At 44.3% G+C, this 20,488-nt stretch overlaps 1 protein-coding gene across 1 annotated transcript in view; it reads left to right on the top strand.

Annotated features, from left to right (window-relative positions):
- Positions 1 to 349: 349 nt before the first annotated feature.
- adam19a (ADAM metallopeptidase domain 19a) overlaps positions 350 to 20,488 on the top strand; it is a 59,709-nt gene continuing 39,570 nt past the window's right edge. Inside the window, exons 1-2 of the mRNA XM_088346799.1 lie at positions 350 to 550; positions 5,616 to 5,695. Of these exons, the coding sequence (XP_088202925.1) occupies positions 433 to 550; positions 5,616 to 5,695 (198 nt within the window). The 5' untranslated portion in view covers positions 350 to 432. The remainder of the gene's footprint in view (positions 551 to 5,615; positions 5,696 to 20,488) is intronic.

The following is a 20,488-nucleotide window of genomic DNA, read 5'->3' as shown; positions in this document are numbered from 1 at the left end:
CCACATATTTTCAAAACATCCAGGTCCAACAGATATTTAACAGTATATTAATTGCGCGTGTGTATGACTTCAAATGATTGTGTGTAGAGAACGCATGTAATATTCACACCCTTTGTTTCCATTGCCTATTTTATGCAAATACAAAGGGAAAAAGATCATTAAGTAGTACTGTAGTAGGCCGCTTATGTATTACATCTTGTCATCAAGTTCAACATCATGTTGGAAAATAGAAGCGACTTCAAAATAAAATGACACCGGATGTTGAATGGAAGTAGAGTTTTATTTTGAAGGCCTCAATGGGATGTATGGTGGTGGCCCCATCCTGCCAGAAAGCACACAACGAAGGGGAGGCGCCGAGGCGGTCGGGCAGAGTTGAGCAGCCCGCAGAGGACTACGGAGGACGCGGCGGCATCACCACGGACGCTCACAGGGATGTACAGTAAACACCGGCAGAAAAATGGCCACATGTCGCCAGCAGCGTTCGTCTCTTTCGTCCTGTTGTTCACCTCGCTCTCGTTCAACGGCGTCCCGGGAAGGGTCAACGGAGCGGGTGAGTCCAACTTGGGAGTCAACCAGTTGCGCGCCGATGCCCCCAAACCTTCGCACAAACATTGAGTTTCAAGCGTTCGGGACTGCCGCATTTAGCGCCAGAGAAACTTTTTAAAATGTCTTTCTTTCTCCCTTGCTTTAGCAAGGGCTATTAGCTAGAATGACACGCGTCGCTTTTTTGTTTCTTTTGTCCTTACAAGGCCGACTTTTGGGAGGCAGGGAGTTAGGCTCCGACTTACGAGCTTCATCGCTTTGCGCCTTCTCCTTGTCCGTATGTATTTTCCCGTTACGTAGCAGGAGGCAGAAGTTTAGGGGCGCTGTTGAAGATGATGATGAAAATGGACATACAGTCAGTTGCCTTTTTAGTCGCACCTTGGCTTTCATATTATGAACTTAAATGCGCCTAACGCCAACCATGCTTTTCTTATTGAAAGACAACATATCCTGCATCATACCTCTCAACCTCAGCCAAATGCTCCCTTTATTATTGACACTAATTCCCATTACTAAGCGATAATAAACCTTACAAACACAAAAAAACACCTATTTACTTAAAGAGAAACTATTTACAATACAAACAAAGATAAATCATGTGAACAAGTTTATTTGATATAGCAAATAAACTACACATGTAATTCTTTCAGTGTCTTTTAAAAAAAATTTCCCCTCCACTCGCAGTAAATTTAGTGTTGTCACAAAAGCAAAGAATGTAACGTCATTGCCAAAATGTTTGCTGTACGATATGATTGTGAACAACACAGTCCTACTCAAAATTTCGGAATAAGAGAGTTTTTCCCCAGTTATTTAGGATCTAGTATCAGTATTGTCTTACACACCGTCAATGCCAAGATCTGGGTCCTCTCTGAAGAGCGGTTTGACGCTTTGCACCGACAAAAAACAGCGACCAGATGACGAAGGTGCTTCGTTTGAATCAGATCAGGAGGCTTCTCCTGCTACTCGTAACCACATACCTGTCAACCTGTACATTCTTGCCGTACAAAGTACGTTTATTATGCATTTTAAGACGTAATCACTATCACTAAACGGCAAATTAATCAAGTCTAACGAGTTCGCCGCACTCGCCTCTATCTCGGTACCGTTTTTTTTTTTGTTGCAAACGAAGCGAGCGGTTTGATGCTACTGTGCGCATGCGTCTGCCGCCTGGGGATTTCCCGTCATGCATCATTCCGAAAAAAAAAAAAACTATGGTGTAAGATTATTTTGTAAGGGAAAATACGACAGTTTGTAGGGACGTGGAGCCGTAGAGGTTGACAGGTTTGTAACCATGAAAGCCAGTACTATCTGTTTCATGTGGGGGAGTAAACCTCGACCCAAAAAAACGAAAAGGATTGGGCTCCGCCAGGTTGTACTTGCCCAAGACACATCACAGGAAGTGGTGCCCCAACGAGTTAAGAGATCTGTGAACCGTGATTATTTATACAATTATTATAGTGCAGTATTTCGCAAACTTCATCTTCGTTAGCAATCTATGATGATGTTGTTGTCTGGTACCAGTGACTGAGACAATCTGGATTAGAGCCGAAATGGGCAAGAGAAAATAGTTCTTTTTAATTTTTCCTGTAGAAAACTTGTTATACGGCATACAATTTTTGAAATGAACAAAAAATACAAAATACAAATAGAATGTAAGTTGACAAGTATGCTTCATTGAGAAAAAACAAAATGTATTGATACATTTTGTCCGTTCTTTCCACATTTCTCTATTATAAGAGAATAGCATTTCAACCATTTTTCAGGTTTTGTCATCACTATCAAACAGGAGCTCGGCGGTAAACAGAAGCTGCTCTGTATTTCCTTGGCACTGACAATGCGTCATGTGTGCAAGGATGCACCATCGGGGCTGGCTGGAGAGATGTAGCCTTGCTGTCTACGCCACTGCGTGTGGAAAGAAGAAGAAAAACATGACATTCTTCTCTTTTGCATTACCTGGCAGAGCTTTACAGTGGGGATGTTTTTTAAATCCTCATAAGTCAATGATTATATCGTTCAAATGAATGGACTAACTTCCCTTGGTGCTTGATGTGGCATCTTCCCTGGGAAGAAGTGGCCACTGGTGGACTCGTGTGGGCTTTTCGCCCCACTTTAGTTGTTTTGCCGCAAGTAGAGTTTCTGAGAACTCTTTATGTAGAAAGTTACCTTGGCTCAGGGGTCAAGGACCTTTTTGACCCAAAGAGTCATAAAAACAAAGATAATTAAAATAATTTTTTGAAAGAACCACACCATATATTTTTAGAGAAAATTCAACCAAAACCGCCAAACCCGCTCTCCAGATAAAAGCTATTTCTTTAGAACATTTCCTTTACTGTGTGTGATTTGAGGATGTGATTAAATCAATGAAATAAAAATAATACCTGAGCCTGTGACCCATATCAATATAATTATACCACCTAAAATCTGTCATCCTCCCTCAGTTACTGAAGATTCTTGAGTCTCATTTAGTCTGTCATTTTTATCCTAAATAATTGTGGTGCAAGCTAAGTTCATTTGTAAAAATGTCACAAAACACTGCCAACGATGTCACGGTTGCCATGGTGCCCAATTGGACCCCGCCGTGTGGTGCCAGCTTCTGTCACAGTTGCAATGGCGCCCGATTGGCCCGCCCGTGGGCGCCAGCTGCGGCTTGTTGACAGATTGGCTCCCTGTCAGTATTTAAACTCTGTCTTGTCAGTCCCCTTTTGTCGGTCCGTCTGCGAATCTCCGTTTTTAGATAGATAGATAGATAGATAGATACTTTTTCATCCCGAAGGGAAATTCACATTTCCAGCAGCATCCCTGAGCTGAGAACAATACAACAATAAAGCAAAAAGAATACAATATACAAATACCCAGTGTGACGTGCAAATGCCCACTGTAGCGTGTTATATAGAATAACTAAATAGTGCTACACAGAATACATATTGCAAGAAGATTCTGTAATATGCAATGTAGGTGGTGTGGTTTACTGTGGGCTTTTACTCTGCCGGGTAGAGTTAAAGAGCCTCATGGCATGAGGAAGAAAAGATCTCTTCAGTCTGTCCGTAGTACAAGACAGTGACAGCAGTCTGTCGCTGAAACTGCTCTTCTGTCTGGAGATAATGCTGTGTAGTGGATGCGATGGATTGTCCATGATTGACCGCAGCTTTTCCAGTGCCTGTCTCTCAGCTACTGTTGTTAGGCTGTCCAGCTCTTTGCCCGCAACAGAGCTCGCTTTCCTAGCCAGTTTATTGAGACGAGAGGCATCCTTCTTCTTGACGCTGCCTCCCCAACACACTGTCGCATAGAAGAGGGCGCTTGCCACAACTGTCTCATAGAATATTTTCAGGAGATTTTTGCAGATTTTGAAGGAGGCCAGCCTTCTGAGGAAGTAAAGTCGGCTTTGCCCTTTCCTACATAGAGCTTATGTGTTGGCAGTCCATTCCAGTTTGTTGTCCAGCTGCACACCCAGGTATTTGTAGGTCTGGACAAATTCTACACATTCTCCTTTGATGGTCACATGAACCGGTTGAGTTCTGGTTCTCCTGAAGTCCACCACCATCTCCCTGGTCTTGGTGGTGTTCAGGTGCAGGTGGTTTTCGTCGCTCCATCGGACAAAGTCCTGAATCAATTTCCTGTACTCTTCCTTCTGCCCATTTCTGATACATCCCACGATCGCAGTGTCGTCGGCAAACTTTTGCACATGGCAGGACTCAGAGTTGTACTTAAAGTCTGATGTATATAGAGTGAATAGGAACGGAGAGAGCACGGTCCCTTGCGGAGATCCTGTGCTGCTAACCACAGTGTCCGATGTACAACCCCCCTGTTTCACATACTGGGGTCTGCCTGTCAGGTAGTCAGTAATCCATTCTACAAGGTGTGAGCAAGCCTCACATGGCCTTTACATGGCAAGCCCTTTTTTCGCCTGTCCAGTGTTTTTCCTCTTGTTTTTCTCCCGCTACGATCTGTTTGATCTCGACGACGGCTACTCTCCTCTCCTGGTTTTCGACTTTTTTCCGTTCCCGACACCGCCATTGCTCGCCACGGAAGTCCCACTTCCGCGCCTGAGCAACCTACTCCCCGCGACCAACGATCTCCGGATAGAGTGTCCCTTCTCCCCAATAAAACTGTGAGTAACGTTACGCGAGTGGGTCCTGTTTCCTGTTCTGGTCCTGACAAACGATAAGGATATCATCGTATTTACTTAAGTCGCAGAGTTTAGGTCGGTTTATCATTCTGGTAAATAAGGAAAATGAATTTCCCTGACATTATGAAAACCAGACCATCTTTATTACAACATATTAAAGGAGCCCTTAAGTGTACAGTATATCTATTTTTTTCTAGATGTAAAAAATGTAGGGTAGCATGATTTTTCTGATTTGTCATGAGTTCAGGTAGCTATTTTTACAGTTGAATGTCAATGACGTCACAGTTAGTCAGACGTCCAGTAAGAAACAATGACATGTGGAGATTTAGGAAAAGTCCTCCCCTTTTCAAGAAATGAGAGCATAAAACGAGTGTTTGATAGTTTTTGATGGGTCTGCATTCTTATGACTCGACGCCAATCAATTGTGCCTCTCGTCTCTTTGTGCTTTGTGGTTGCGTCAGCTTCTCGTTGCCCGCAATTGAATCGTATGCAAATGAGAGGCTTTAAAGTCCGGCAGCGGGAAGGGGCTGCTCCTTTTCAATTCTTCTCTTTCTTGGCTCAAACGGCATGGGCACGCCAGCCCTTTGCCTGGTGGATTGACTTTCAAGCCCAGAGTGCTGCCCTGACATTTGATGTCCATTGATCTTTCTCTCAAGGGGGCATTTGCAGAAATGAGTCAATGACGATCTTGCCTTTTGCTCAACGGCCTTCATTTTGTTGCCAAATGTTGTTGTTTAGTAATGCAAATGGCATCTTTTGTTGGTCTGAATTAAAACTTGCATTGTTTGTATGTATCTCTTGAGAATCTGCAGATTTATTTTGGGCTGGATTGCAACTAAGCTCGTGATTCTTTCCAGCAAAACGGGTCACGCTCGGGACACATGTTAAGAAACCATAGAACAGAGTGAGCTCTGTTCATCTTCTGCTTGTTTTCTGCTTTCTGAAGGCTTCCGGAGAGGTATCACTGTGACGGCAAGATGGCTTTCTCCGCACTCAAACGACAGCCAGGTTCACATTCCAGCTCAGGTTGGTGACTCATCATTTAATCCTCTCATCTTGGTGGCTACTTTTCATTAAATGAGCCCGCTTTGCTCCATTAGTGTGCAAATTGGTCTGCATGTTGAGACCACCCCAAAAATTTCTGGATAAGACTGCTAAAATACATCAATCATAATAATCACAAGTTTCGCCCTACTTGACTAAAGTAGAGTAGCCCTTTAGCTTGATTGGCACTGATTCCGCTTGGACGGTGAGTCCATCTGTGAACTCTTTGTGGCTGCTCCATTTTTGCCAATTTTTCCAGCTCTCACCATGAAACATTAGAGTTCAAATCATTTCTCAACATGTTGGACTTGGGAATTAATCAGTTTTTGGATCAAGTTAAACAGAGCCATCTGTTATTTTTACAACTTTTGTCTCTTTTGATTTTGCCAAAAGCCCAGTATAGTAAAATCACGATTTATTTTTAAAAGTAAAGTTATCTGGTTCCAATAAAAGATAATTTAACTCATTTGAGATATTTTTCTTACTGTACAATTATTTTTAGAAATACTTTTGGGTAAATTAGATAAAGTGTAGTTAAATATGAGAAATAACACTTGAAATAAAAAAAAATATCTGCGGGTGAAAGATTTAATATTTTCTCATAGTACCCTAGTGAATTTATGGGTACCAAATTAGAGTCCTGAGCTTGTTCGCTGTTTCACCCAAATTGGTTTCTTTAAAACCAGCTGCTTTAAAAATGTTATGCCTCGTATAGTTTGGTGTCATCAAAGTTTTATTTATTAATTTTTTAGAATAGCACGGGTTGCTTTTTGCCATTCTTTTTCATCACAAGGTAAAATGACCTGCCTTTATGATCTATGTTGTTAGTATGTTACTGCCAGGTGAATTATTTGAAGTATGGTTGAATAGACTCAGTCAACCACTAGAAAAAACACGAGTTAAATGTAGAAGTGTCCTCGGACAAAACACGGAACCCCTGTTGCCCCCGTTAGGTAGGCCTCTGTAAGATTTCCCAGAGTGACTCGTGCGTTTCTGTCAAGGAACAGAACAAGGACTCGGATCCAATAGCGTCAGTTAAAGGCTTTATTGTGACAAGATTCGGTGGAGCAGGCTTGGGACGTCGAGCCTTGGCAGTGGAAAGCCTCTTGGGACGATATGGCAACTCCGTGGTGAAAACGCGTGGCGAAACGTAGCAGGTAAGTCGGTGGCCGGGGCGGAAGAGTAGATCGTAAACTTTTAACAGACAAGGGTCAGGCAACGAGAATCAGACTTGGAATATACATGGGCTTGTGGTACCTTGAATGTTGGAGGTTCACTCAGGAAATGAGGAAGACACTCGAACGTCCATCTCTGGACGCTGACAGCTTATGTAGTAGACTTCCACCAATCAAGAGATCGCGTTCCAGCACACCAGCTGATTACCTCAGGTGACTCCGGTTAGGTAATCACGACAGAACCCCCCCCTCAAGGGACGGCTCCAGAAGTCCCCCAGGGAAAAATAAAAATAAATCCAAACACGTCACCTGGCAACACCGGTAATCCAAGGGAAGAGAAAAAAAAAAAAAAATCACAGGCCAGCTACAAATAATCCCCCAAAACCCAAAATACATCACCAATAATCCAAAATTGGAGGGCCCAGAGGTCGTCCGATGAACCCTCAGAATTCTTCCGAGTGGATAGAGGCCCCTTCGTCCGCATCTGAAGGGGTGGTAGCGGGTGGGTCTGCCGGTGGAAGAGCAGCAGCGTCAGACCTACGACGACGACCACGGCGTGGTGCTGGTTGGTCAGGATGCAGTTGATGGAATTCTGCCACAAGAGATCGGTCCAGGATCTGCCTGCTGGGAATCCATGATCTCTCCTCCGGACCATATCCCTCCCAATCGACCAAGTACTGGAAGCCCCGACCCCTGCGTCGGGAGCGGAGCAGGCGGCGCACTGTATAGATAGGCTCCCCGTCCAAGGAGCGTGGAGCTGGGGGAGGAGGTGGAATGGGTGCCAACGGACTCTGGCTGACGGGCTTGATTCGGGAAACATGAAACGTGGGGTGCACTCTCATAGATCTTGGTAGACGGAGACGGACTGCTGAGGAGTTGATAATTTTTACTATAGGAAATGGGCCAAGATACCGAGGAGCCAGTTTCCTCGACTCAACCTTCAGTGGAAGATCAGCTGATGCTAGCCACACCTTCTGGCCCACCTGGTACTTCGGAGCAGGACTCCTCCGTCGATTAGCTCCAACGGCATGAGTCTTGCTAGCCCGAAGGAGTGTGGCCCGAGCACGAGCCCAAGTTCGCCGACAGCGACGTGCATTCGCCGTAGCTGACGGGCAGTTTACTTCCTCTTCTTGACTAGGGAACATAGGGGGTTGGTACCCATACACACACTGGAAGGGGGACATTCCAGTGGATGAGCTAACCAAGGAATTGTGAGCATATTCCACCCATGCCAATTGCCGAGCCCAGGACAACGGTTCGCTAGAGACCATGCAGCGAAGTGCCGTTTCCAAATCTTGGTTCACTCGTTCAGACTGCCCATTGGATTGAGGGTGGAACCCTGATGAGAGGCTGACAGAGGCACCCAACAGACGACAAAACTCCTTCCAAAACGCGGATGAGAACTGGGGACCACGGTCAGAAACAATGTCCAGAGGGATGCCATGGAGGCGGAACACATGCTGCTGGACTATCATTGCAGTTTCCTTGGCGGAGGGGAGCTTCGGTAGTGCCACGAAATGGACCATCTTACTGAATCGGTCCACGATAGTTAGTACAGTCGTCATCCCCTCGGATACTGGCAACCCCGTCACAAAGTCCAAGGAGATGTGGGACCATGGGCGGCGGGGAACCGGAAGTGGATGTAACAGACCGGCCGGACGTTGGTGGGATGTTTTGTTCTGGGCGCACACTTGACAGGCGGAGACATATTCCCTAACGTCCTTGGCCATGGTAGGCCACCAGAAGCGTCGGGACAAGAAACTGTGAGTCCGAGCCGACCCCGGATGGCAAGAAAAGTGAGAATTGTGCCCCCATTGGAGGACCTCGGACCGTAAGGGTTCGGAGACGAATAGTCGACCCTCGGGACAGGAGCTGGGGCCCGCCTGATCGGGTATCGCCTCTCTGACTCGGGACTCGATATCCCAGGAGACTGCTGCCACCATACAGGAAGCTGGAAGGACCGTTGCGGGACCCTGAGGTGTGTCATTGGAATTCTGGAATTGTCGGGAGAGCGCGTCGGGTTTCACATTTCGAGATCCGGGTCTGTAGGACAGAGTGAAGTTAAAGCGGGTGAAAAACAGGGCCCAACGTGACTGGCGAGGATTGAGCCGCTTGGCCGATCTAATATATTCTAAGTTCTTGTGGTCAGTCCAAACTATGAACGGCACCGTTACCCCCTCCAACCAATGCCGCCATTCCTCCAGGGCTAGCTTGACGGCCAACAACTCACGATCCCCCACGTCGTAGTTGCGTTCGGCCGGGGACAACCGCCGGGAAAAGAAGGCGCACGGGTGCATCTTCTGGTCCTTGTCCGACCGCTGGGACAGGACAGCACCCACTCCCACATCTGAGGCGTCCACCTCCACTACCAGTTGGCGTGCAGGGTCCGGTACCTGGAGTATGGGGGCCGTAGAGAAATGGGTTTTTAGACGGTTGAAAGCTGCATTAGCCTCGGAAGACCACCGAAATGGCTCTCTAGGACTGGTAAGAAGCGTGAGGGGAGCTGCCACCGAACTGTAGTTCCTGATGAACCTCCGGTAGAAATTGGCAAAACCAAGGAATTGTTGGAGCTTTTTCCGAGACTCAGGGACAGGCCAAGAGGTGACTGCTGATACCTTGGCAGGATCCATCTGAAGGGTCCCCTCCGCCACGATGTAGCCCAGGAACGAGACTGTCTTGGCGTGAAACTCGCACTTCTCTGCCTTAACAAATAAAGAGTTCTCTAGGAGACGACGGAGAACCAGCTGGACATGTTTTCGGTGTTCATCGAGGGACTTTGAGAAAATCAAGATATCGTCCAGATACACAAAAACAAAACGATTAAGCACATCTCGTAAAATGTCATTTACCAAAGATTGGAAAACAGCTGGAGCATTGGTTAATCCGAACGGCATTACCAGATACTCGTAGTGACCGTTGGGTGTGTTGAATGCCGTCTTCCACTCATCACCCTCCCGGATTCGGACTAAGTGGTAGGCGTTGCGCAGATCAAGTTTAGTGAAGACCGTGGCCCCCTGTAGAAGCTCAAAAGCAGAGGCAAGCAGCGGCAAGGGATAGCGATTTTTAACCGTGATTTCATTAAGGCCCCGATAATCTATACAGGGCCGGAGTGACCCGTCCTTTTTTCCCACAAAAAAGAACCCCGCCCCAGCAGGAGAAGAGGAGGGTCGAATGATACCAGCCGCCAAGGCATCGGAAATGTATTCCTCCATGGCCTTCCTCTCGGGAACGGACAAGGAGTAGAGGCGGCCCCGAGGAGGAGCAGACCCCGGCAGGAGATCAATTGCGCAGTCATAAGGCCTATGAGGGGGCAAGGAAGAGGCCTTAGCTTTACTGAAGACCTCCTGTAGGTGGTGGTAACAGGCTGGGACCTTGGACAGATTGGGTGGAGCCCTCGTGGAAACAGGATGATTTGGGTAAGGAGCGGCTTGCAGACAGGTTTGGTGACAGTCCATGCCCCATTCAAGTATCGACCCAGTGCGCCAGTCGAAATGGGGGTTGTGTTGCACCAACCAAGGATGACCCAGGACAAGGGGTTGGTTAGGGGAGTGGAGTAAGTGAAATCGGATCTTCTCTCTGTGATTTCCAGACAACTGTAGTTCAATGGGTTCCGTTATTTGAGATACGGTGCCTAATAGGCGGCCATCCAAAGCCCGAGCTGATACCGGGTTAGGAAGGGTTTCAACAGGTATCCCCATCTTGTGTGCGAGTGACAAATCCAGGATATTTGTTTCAGCACCAGAATCGATGAGGGCATGGAAGGGTTGAGATGTACCGGAAATAATGAGATTTGCCCGGAGAACAGGTCTATCAGTCTTGGGGGACGATACTAAAGCTGAGCTCAATCGGATGTCCCCTATATCCGACGAGCGTTGGCTTTTAACGGGCAATTGACCACCCTATGTCCCTGGCCGCCGCAGTAATAACATAGCCGTTCAGTACGCCTTCGCTGGCGTTCTTCGACGGAGAGAAAGGTGCGGTCCACCTCCATCATCTCATGAGGTGCGGTAGAATTGGTTGGGGGGTTCGGTATCTTACTAATGTCTTGACTTAGCCGGGTGATGGGTTGGCTGGGATCTTCTCTCTCTCTGCGTCTTGCCTGAACCCTACGGTCGATCCGGGCGGTCAGTTCGATAGCATTGTCAAGAGTTACCGGAGGAGCGTGGGAAACCAATTCGTCTTTGATATAACCGGACAAGCTATGGAGGTAGGCGTCGACCAGCGCCTCTTCGTTCCAGTGACTCTGGGCTGCTAGTGTGCGAAAGTCAATGGCATAGTCGGCAATGGAGCGTCTCCCCTGGCGAATGTTCAAGATTGAACGAGCAGCATCGACTGATGAGGCTCCAGAATCAAAAACTTTAATCATCTCCTGGCTTAGCAAATTAAAAGAGGTGCATGCTGTCGCCCCCCGTTCGTATTCTGCCGTTCCCCAAAGGCGGGCTCTGCCAGTCAGATGATTTATCACAAAAGCCACCTTCGCCTTTTCGTTCACAAAGGCTCGCGGTTGTAGATCAAAAATTAGTCGGCAATTTATAAGAAAGGGGCGGACCTGGGCGGGCTCTCCACTGAATCTCTCTGGCGAACCTACTCGTGGTTCAACACTGCCGACCTGATCAGAAAGGGGCGGAACTGGATCTTGTGCTCGTGTTGCCGGGGGAGCTTCGCACTGTTCAAAAAATTCTTGGTGACGTCGTACTTGCCGGACTAGTGTGGATACGTCGTGGACGATCTGTTGTATTGCGCCTTCGGTGTGTTGTAGGCGCTGTAGCGCGGATTCCTGTTCGGCATTTCCGCATCTCTCAGAGGTGGGACGAACTGTCGCTGGATCCATGCTTAGGTTCGAGTGTTCTGTCAAGGAACAGAACAAGGACTCGGATCCAATAGCGTCAGTTAAAGGCTTTATTGTGACAAGATTCGGTGGAGCAGGCTTGGGACGTCGAGCCTTGGCAGTGGAAAGCCTCTTGGGACGATATGGCAACTCCGTGGTGAAAACGCGTGGCGAAACGTAGCAGGTAAGTCGGTGGCCGGGGCGGAAGAGTAGATCGTAAACTTTTAACAGACAAGGGTCAGGCAACGAGAATCAGACTTGGAATATACATGGGCTTGTGGTACCTTGAATGTTGGAGGTTCACTCAGGAAATGAGGAAGACACTCGAACGTCCATCTCTGGACGCTGACAGCTTATGTAGTAGACTTCCACCAATCAAGAGATCGCGTTCCAGCACACCAGCTGATTACCTCAGGTGACTCCGGTTAGGTAATCACGACAGTTTCAGGTGATGCGTTTAAATTAAAATCTGTGTAGTTTATGTGAGCAGGAGTATTGTATTTATCCGTGTGTAAAACGCTTTCGATTATCACACTATTTTTATTCATGATACTAGAGATGAATGTTAGAGAATGGAGAAAACAGAAAGTAAAGGGAAACAATTCCTTGGTGTATCTGATGATGAATCTGTATTTAATGGACACGAAATAAATACAGTACATTGTAAATTTTATGTTGGTATTGTGTTCATAGTTGTCATTAACTGAATCATGGCCACTTGTATTCAACAACGTTTGTCTCTTTCAATGCGTAGTTAGTCAAATGGTAAATTTGACTAATTAATTTCTGCATTTATATAGCGCTTTTCAAGTCAATGAAGACCTCCCAAAGCGCTTTACAGTGTGCTTCACACTTACCCATTCACACACACACACACCCATAGGGAGTCAGCCATGCAAGGCGCCTACCTGCTTATTTGGGGCATTAGGGATTCAGTGTCTTGCCCAAAGACACTTCGACATAAAACACGGAGGAGCTGGGAATCGACCATGCGACTTCTTGATCCCAAGACGAGCGCTCAACCTCCTGACTTAATGCAGCCCTGTCAAACTAAATTTTATATTGATTTTCAATAAACAACATCCACTCCCACACAGTGAATTTACGAAGGACAGCTTGGGGTTTGCACAAAGATATACCCTTGCCATTTTTAACAAAAAAATAAGGGTGCGTGTTAAATATAGGAATATGGTATTTCTTTTGCACCCTTCTCACCTTTTTAAGCCCTGACCTATTTTCATGTCTGGTCTTAGCTGAGCAGTTTATATAAGAACTACTTTTCTTTCTTTGGATGGTCGTGAAAGTGGTGAGAAGGGTAAAACAAGTGCTGGAGTAGAACAGTTTGTTGAGGTTCTTATTCAAAATATTACAGGCACCACAAATGAGGCACTAAACAAAGCTGTTTGATTCCAAAGTGTGCTGTCAAAATGTCTGACAATAACTTTTATACTAGCTGGGCTGGTCAGCCCTTTGAGTCTCCTTGGGTTTAAGGGCTATACAAATAGAGATAACCTGACTTGACTATGACCAATTAAAATAACAGGTAGTGGAAAAATCCTTACTTCACTAAAGTCCTTTGTCTAAACAGTTATGCAAGGACTGATAAAACTCAACGTTGTTTCCCAATCGCAAACTAAAAACACTACTTGTAACAAAGGAGGGATTAAATAACAACTGAAAAAAATGATACATCAAGATGTCAAATAATCATATAAATAAATCCAATAATTACACTCATTTAAATGAATATCCATGAGGTGAATTCATTATGACTAAATGACCGAATAACTTATAAAATGACTGAAATAATAAGAAGGTTACAAAGGAAAAAAATCATCCGATTATGACTCTATATATATGCAGTGACACATTTCAATATTATAAGTTCCTGACACGCATGGCAGCTGGGTGGTTAGCGCGCACAGTGCGGAGGTCCTGGGTCAAAGTCGTTGGTTTTCTCCCAAATTCCAAATATCCATGGTAGGTCGATTGGTGACTCCAAATAGTCCCTGGGTTTTTATGGGCGTGTGAATGGTTGTATGTCCAACCGGATAGATGGAAGTTCCTGGCACCACATGCATGGTGGCCAGTGACTCTTCGTCTCAACAAAGATGTTTATCGTTCACTCTTTTCTCTGCGAAATGTGTGAGAGTGTATAAGCAACGTGCTGTCTCTCCGCCATATGATGAGGTGATAAGTCAAAACGCACAAAGCACAGCGGCCACATTTCACCATTGACGTTAGTGCACACATGGTTTCAGCCTTTTGCACTGCTGAATGAATTGTGAGCATACATTGCTTGCTGACGTGCTCTTTTGTGTTCTTACAAATTCGGTCCCCCACTAGGGACACATAGTGGAAAATTGTTGGAATTTAAAAGAATGCATTAAAAGAGGACCTTGAGAAAAGAATTTTTACAATCACGAGAAAAAAACGTAGGGGTTTGATTTGCCTCTCAAACATCTGAACAAGATTCAGCCGCGCTTTTACCGCAATTCCCAAATAGTGGCAAAAATCAGAAAAGAGCCCATCGTCTGCATATTTTCTTGATGTTGTCATGCGTGCCTTTGGCCAAGAATCTTTAAGAAGTCAAGAAGCTTCCACAAAGCATTGCTGGTTAACCCCTCACGGCTGAGGCTCTTAATATGCAGCTAAAACGACAAGATGAGATTTGGGAAATCTGTAATCTGAAATCGATACCTCAGACTCTGCCCTGCAATGATTGCTGGCTAATAAAATTCGACTGTGCAATTTTCAGTGTCGGGAAAAATATTTTTGGGGTGTGTTAAGGATACTACCGCCCACAAGCTCAACTCTTACAAATGGGTTTTAAATAGACTTTAAATGCTTTTCTTAGATTTTGCCCTTTATGTGTCTTATCGTCCAAGCTATTTTTGTCCCAGCTGATGAATATATTTTGTTGTCTCCGTTGGTCCCCTAGGGAAAGAAAAAGCAGCGTATTTGACGTTATTGTTCCTCTGCAAACCGATCATCTGACTTTGGACTTTCTTAGCTCGTGCTTTTATTGTCACTCTGCCATCTCCGCCTGGCATTGAATGAGCATTGTCAGTAGTCAGTCGCAATGCCCGTGTAATCACCGAGCTTTACTTCCGCACAAGCCATTCGTTCATATTCGAAGTTTTTGTTTTGGTCTTAATCAGAGAATATAGGGTGACATTTATGTCATTGCCTTAATATTTCTGCAGTACTTGTGGAATTATTTGCATTTGAAACTCTACTTGTTCCAAGGGGTTGAGTATTTCTTGGTGCTTTTTTCTTGCTTGTGTTTGTCAAATAAAATACAAACTACGGATGAGGACCTACAAAAAAAGCAATTGCATTTGAAATCAATTGCGGTATGGCGGAAAACACATCGATGACTTTTCTCATTTGTATATTTGGCACTCGCTCACAGTTTTCAGGGAAATAAGTAAATTTGTATGTTGTGAGTCATCTGAACGAGGTCAGGCTTCAGAAATGTTTACAACGCCAATGTGGTTATTCTTGCAGCTTTTGAATTTTTCCAAACCAACAGTGACAGTCAAGGGTATATCTTTGTGCAAACCCCAAGCTGTCCTTCGTAATTTCACTGTGTGGGAGTGGAAGATAACAGGGGACTACAGAGAAAAAGGCTACCCATTAATGAGTCAAATCAGCAGCTCCTATTACTAGAAAAACAGAGGTGTCGTTTTCCGCCGCTTTTGCCGCCAGTGACTGATGTAGTCCACCTTCAAAGATGAAACGCTGCCGCTGCAAAATAAATTGGCCCACACCACCTTTGTCTGGTTTGCTACAACATTTGCATAAATAGCTTTTACAGAAAACGTGTGCTCTTTAAACTTTAAAGCCTTCACAAACCCTCTGCATGCTACAGACTATTGGGCACGTGCCCCCTCTTAAAAAACCAACACAGTCCACTTGTCATGTTTCAACAAACAACGGGATGTTGAGGGTTTACACCGGACATCTGTTTCCTTCCCTTATGAGCATTATTGAGCAATAATGTGCTGGCAAAGCGTTCATAGTAAAGCTCCATCTGGACACACACACACAACACAAGTGACTTCACTCGGGACCTTCTTTTTAAAGGCATGTCATTATTGGAAACAAATGTCCATGTGCAAATAGCTGGCCAGATGGCATCACGTGAAAGGCAAAAAATTCAATTGGGAAACGTTTTCTATTTTGTAGAATCATAACATTTTTTATCACCTCATTTTGTGTCTCACTTCAACTTGAAAGACGACACATGGGATTATCAGATCGAGCTGTCCTTTAACAGAAGGTAGAACTTCATATCAACAACATCATAAAACCTCTGAGGGGGGGGAAAGAATCTTTTGCTCCAACCAAAGTACAGAAAAAGGATTGCAGTGCTGAATGTTTGATTGAAATCCATCCTTGAGTTTCAATCATCTTGACTACAATGAGGGAGAAGCACATGACAGCGATGGTGGCGGCATCTATGGGGAGTCTGCCTTTGATGGCAGCGGGCCAGGTTTGTGAACGCGAGTCGAGACAAGACGCGTAGCTCCAACATGACGCCGTCTTTGATCACCACGTCATGTGACAACAAGACAAGAGACGTCAGTCTGTGGAGACTTTGGGATATTTCAGGGATTGCAAATGGGATATCGCTTGCTTTCAATCCACATTTCAAAAGAGAGCTTTACATTTTTGTCCAAGTACCCTGCTGCCTTGTAGCACAGGGGGAGGGGAAACAAAACTTAAAGCTGAACAAGCCTGATCTGAATCAAAGCTTTGCCAGTTGCGAAACAAACGGAAGGGTGTCACCGTCTATGCCCTTTCCAAGAAGTGGGTTAACATCTCACAGTAGTGGGGTCAGCCTGCCCGCTTTCACTGACTCACGTCTGACCAACATCATTGTTTTTTCCCACTTTTTTCAGATTTTCTTTTGGTAATTGTGAAAAAGATCCACAGAGCATATTGCAGGCTCTTAGTCTTCTACCAAATTTTAGCCGATTGTTGCTAGAAAATTCACAGCTTTGGTTTTGTTCTTTTCAGCAAAGATATGATTAACCAGCATGTGGTTTGTGTCCCCTTTTTGAATGGGATTGAATTTCTTTGTTGAATTGTGAGAAAGAGACTCGTAAAGGCACTGAGTGATAATGAGTGTCCCTTGGAATTACTATTGTCCTCATTCTAGTGACTCTATCAAAGATTGGCACTTTAATAAAGCTTTTCATCACATTTTTGTTAGAAAGCTGATGTATTTGTTCCGCGAATATTTTGTGATCGGATTGTCCGTGATTGGTTGATGAAAACCGGAGCTGTCTTTGTGCTTAGATGAACTAAATTTTGAAACGGCACTATGTTGTTAGAGCTAAAAGTGTTTGAGGAAAAAAAATTAATTGGGTCAATAAACAGCGAATCTGACCGTGTCCAGTTGACTCGTTCAGTGCCATAACTCATAAATATGCATTCTGAAGCATTCTTCTTGTGTGCCAAAACGCCAAAAAATATGTTTAAAAAATGAATAAAAATTTTTTTAAGTATTGTAAAGGCTTTAGCGCTGCTAATCGTGAAGTATCATAAATCTTGGAATCATTTCAGTATGATAAATTTCCACTAGATGGCAAGAGTGGCTTTTACAGATCTTTGTCCAAACCTTAAGGAGCCCCAACTGCCTTGTTTTGCTTTCTTTATCCAGTTTATGACAGAGTGTAGGCAGCCCAAATGGCGAGTATGCGCAGTGATGTGAGAAAAGCGAAAATAGTCAGGTAATGCTTCAAAGCTTTATTTTTTTCTAAAAAAGATTATTAAGTTCCCTTGTTATTGTCGGTGCAGAGAGGGTTTCGTGCATGTCCCTATCACCATGGTGACTGAAAACATGTGATCACCTTACCGGAAACATCGGGCGCTGAAAAATTTAAAACACACTTCAATTATATAGCATATGAATAACTTATATTTCATTTTGACAATATCTGTGTAGTAATTGTTATTGCAACATCCATTGCAGCCTGGTTATCCTGGAAGGGGGATTACCTCATGTGCTGTCCCTTCTCAAGGTTTCTTAATTTTCCTCATGTGGAGGTTTTTGAGTTTTTCCTTGCCCTCATGTAGGTTTTAGATCAGGGGATGGTGTAATAATAGTCTGTGGTTTGCAATAATCTGTGGTCTATGCAGCCATTTGAGACTCTTTGCGATTAAGGGCTATACAAATAAACATGACCTGACTTGACAATGTTCAACACTTCTCTACTAAACAATGGTAAAAGCTAGAAACATCCTTTTTTTGTAATGAAAGATGGTGGTTCAATTCTTCTTTTGATATGTCTTACAGATGTAAATTTTCTGGAAGGCCTTCAAAAATGAGTCAAAATGGCAAAAATGGCTGGCAGTTCCCACTTGAGGTCTGGCATTGGATGGGTTAAGGTCCTTTTTACAAGGCATTGATCGTGTCTTTGCACATATTGAGTCGTAATTTGCCTAACAAATCACATGTAAAATGACTGCTGCTGTGCACTGTGTTTTTTCTCGATGTGGCAGCATGCTTTAGCTTGACACTAAGCCTGCAGTTAAAATTTAGGCCATAGGTGGTAGTCGCATGTAAAAAAGTGCATCCACATTTGTGTTTTTGCTTAAGGGCCTTGGCTATCTGTTAGATACTGAGCTCTGTGCTGTCCCTGTCTTGTTTTAACTCTGGTGTTTTTTTCTGTAAGAGTTGCAAGTGAGTGATGACACGTTGGGACTCAACTGGGAGGCCTCTTCCTTTAACGAACATCCTGTCAAAAACAGAAGGTGACAAATGATCTTAAACGCTTCCAACTATCAGTTTCTTGTCAGACTGTGCAAAAAAGAAACATCTGCACTGAATTCATCACTTGAGACTAAAGTCTGTCACATGACAGAGCTGGGGTATATTTGAGATTTTGTGCTTCTCCTTCTTCTGCTTGAGGACGCCCCAAAAATGGGCTGAGATCTGGAGAAATGCTTGGCCAGTCCATCCCCTTTACCCTTAGCCCCTTTAGAAAAGTCTTGGTCATCTTAAAAGTGTATTTGGGATCATAATCAGGCTGGAACATTGGCTTGTGACCCAGTTTCTGGAGGGAGGGGATCATTCTTTGCTCCAATATTTCACAGTACATGTTTTTCCTCAATGAAATGCAACTACCTAACTCCAGTTGCACTCACACAGCTCAAACCATGACATTCCCAAAACCATGCTTGACTTTAGGCATGACACAAACATGTTTGTACTCCTCACCTGGTTGCCGCGACACATGCTTCACACCATTTGAGCCAAATACATTAAACTTTGTCTCATCAGACCAGAGGGTATCTTTCAAGTAAGCCATGGCCTTTATTGACAGACTTATTTTCATTGTGTTTAAGCAATGTTTCTTAAGTAATGTTCTATTAAACATGAAATCTCTGTAGAAATGTGAGGGGTCTACTCACTTTTGTGACATACTGTATGTGCTATTTGACACCGTGCCATTTGACGCTGTAAATATTTTAGTTAAAGCTTAAACCACAAGTCTCTTAACCCATTAAGAATCTGTTTAGCATCAACTCTTCAACATTGTTTTTTTTTTGACAAAACATCTCTGATTGCAAAAGAGAGTACTGTTTAATGGTTAATTGGCAAAATATTGCATTTTATTTCACACGAAGAATTCTGCAGAAAGGAACTACTAATAGATTGGCCCGGTCATGTGTGGACAAGTGAGGTCTACTTTCTCCCCTTGACAGCCATACTCATGCGCTAATCCTCCCTTCTGAAATGTGAGCTGCGTTGATGTTCAAGGCGGGAGCACCTGCCATATGAAAGAATTCTCTTTAATCTCCCTCTAATGAGCATAACTTGTGATTTGGGGATCTGGTTTAGGTGGAGCACATTAAACATTGGTTCACTCCATAGCAAAATATATATTTTTTAATATGACATCTTCTCAGAGTTGGTTGGTGAGGTATCAAGCTTTGGCGGGCACTCTTGAAACCCAGACTACCGTTTTGCTCTTTTAAACACAAAAAATGTGACTACTTTATTGGTCCTCCACAACTGGTCCAGTTGCAACCAAGAGTTTTTTTCATGAAGCAATGAAGTTTGGTCAGATGGGAGGCCAAACATGATTTAAAACAAAGACAGTCTAGTCATCACCTACTCAATCCAATCAGTTTTGGGGTTGCAAGCGAAATGGCACTGGTGGTTCTGGTCTTTTCAGAAGGCTGACAGGGGTGGGACTGGGTCAAGCAAGAAGCAACTCGGGTGGGTGGAGCAAGCAATGTTGACCTAAATGTGGCTCTGGTTAAAACGGCTTGGAGGATTGGAATTAGGCCCCCTTCTCTTCTTTCCTACTAGTCTTTTCCCATTCTGTCTGGAGTCTAAATACAAGGCTTTTGTTATCTTTCTCAATCTTTACTTGCCCTCATGTTTTTTTTTTTGTGGTTTCTGTGTATATCAATAGAAAATGAACGTTTATTCACAGCTGGCCTTCAAAAAGCAAGACTTTCTTTGAACATTCTTATACAGCACATTGATATGATTATTTGACTCTTTCAAAACAGTGGTGTCTTCCCTCCCCTTTCCAGGGCAATTTTTGCCACGTCAGATGTGCATTAAGCAAACTTTAAAAGATGGATGACTCATTTTCAGTCTTGCTTCTAGCATAAAGTGAAGAAACAATTACAAAAGGAATGCTCATGCTCAGCAGGAAATGATAATAGAATAAGCAGAAGGAACGAGGGATAGCAATTTCTAACAGACTTTAGTTACAGCTGCATTTGTTATTTAGAGTCTGGCAG

Source organism: Urocampus carinirostris, chromosome 11, assembly GCF_059441175.1.
Source record: "Urocampus carinirostris isolate Australia breed hairy pipefish chromosome 11, RoL_Ucar_1.0, whole genome shotgun sequence".
In the NCBI taxonomy this organism is placed as follows: Eukaryota; Metazoa; Chordata; class Actinopteri; order Syngnathiformes; family Syngnathidae; genus Urocampus; species Urocampus carinirostris.
This window is presented reverse-complemented; position numbering and strand designations above follow the sequence as displayed.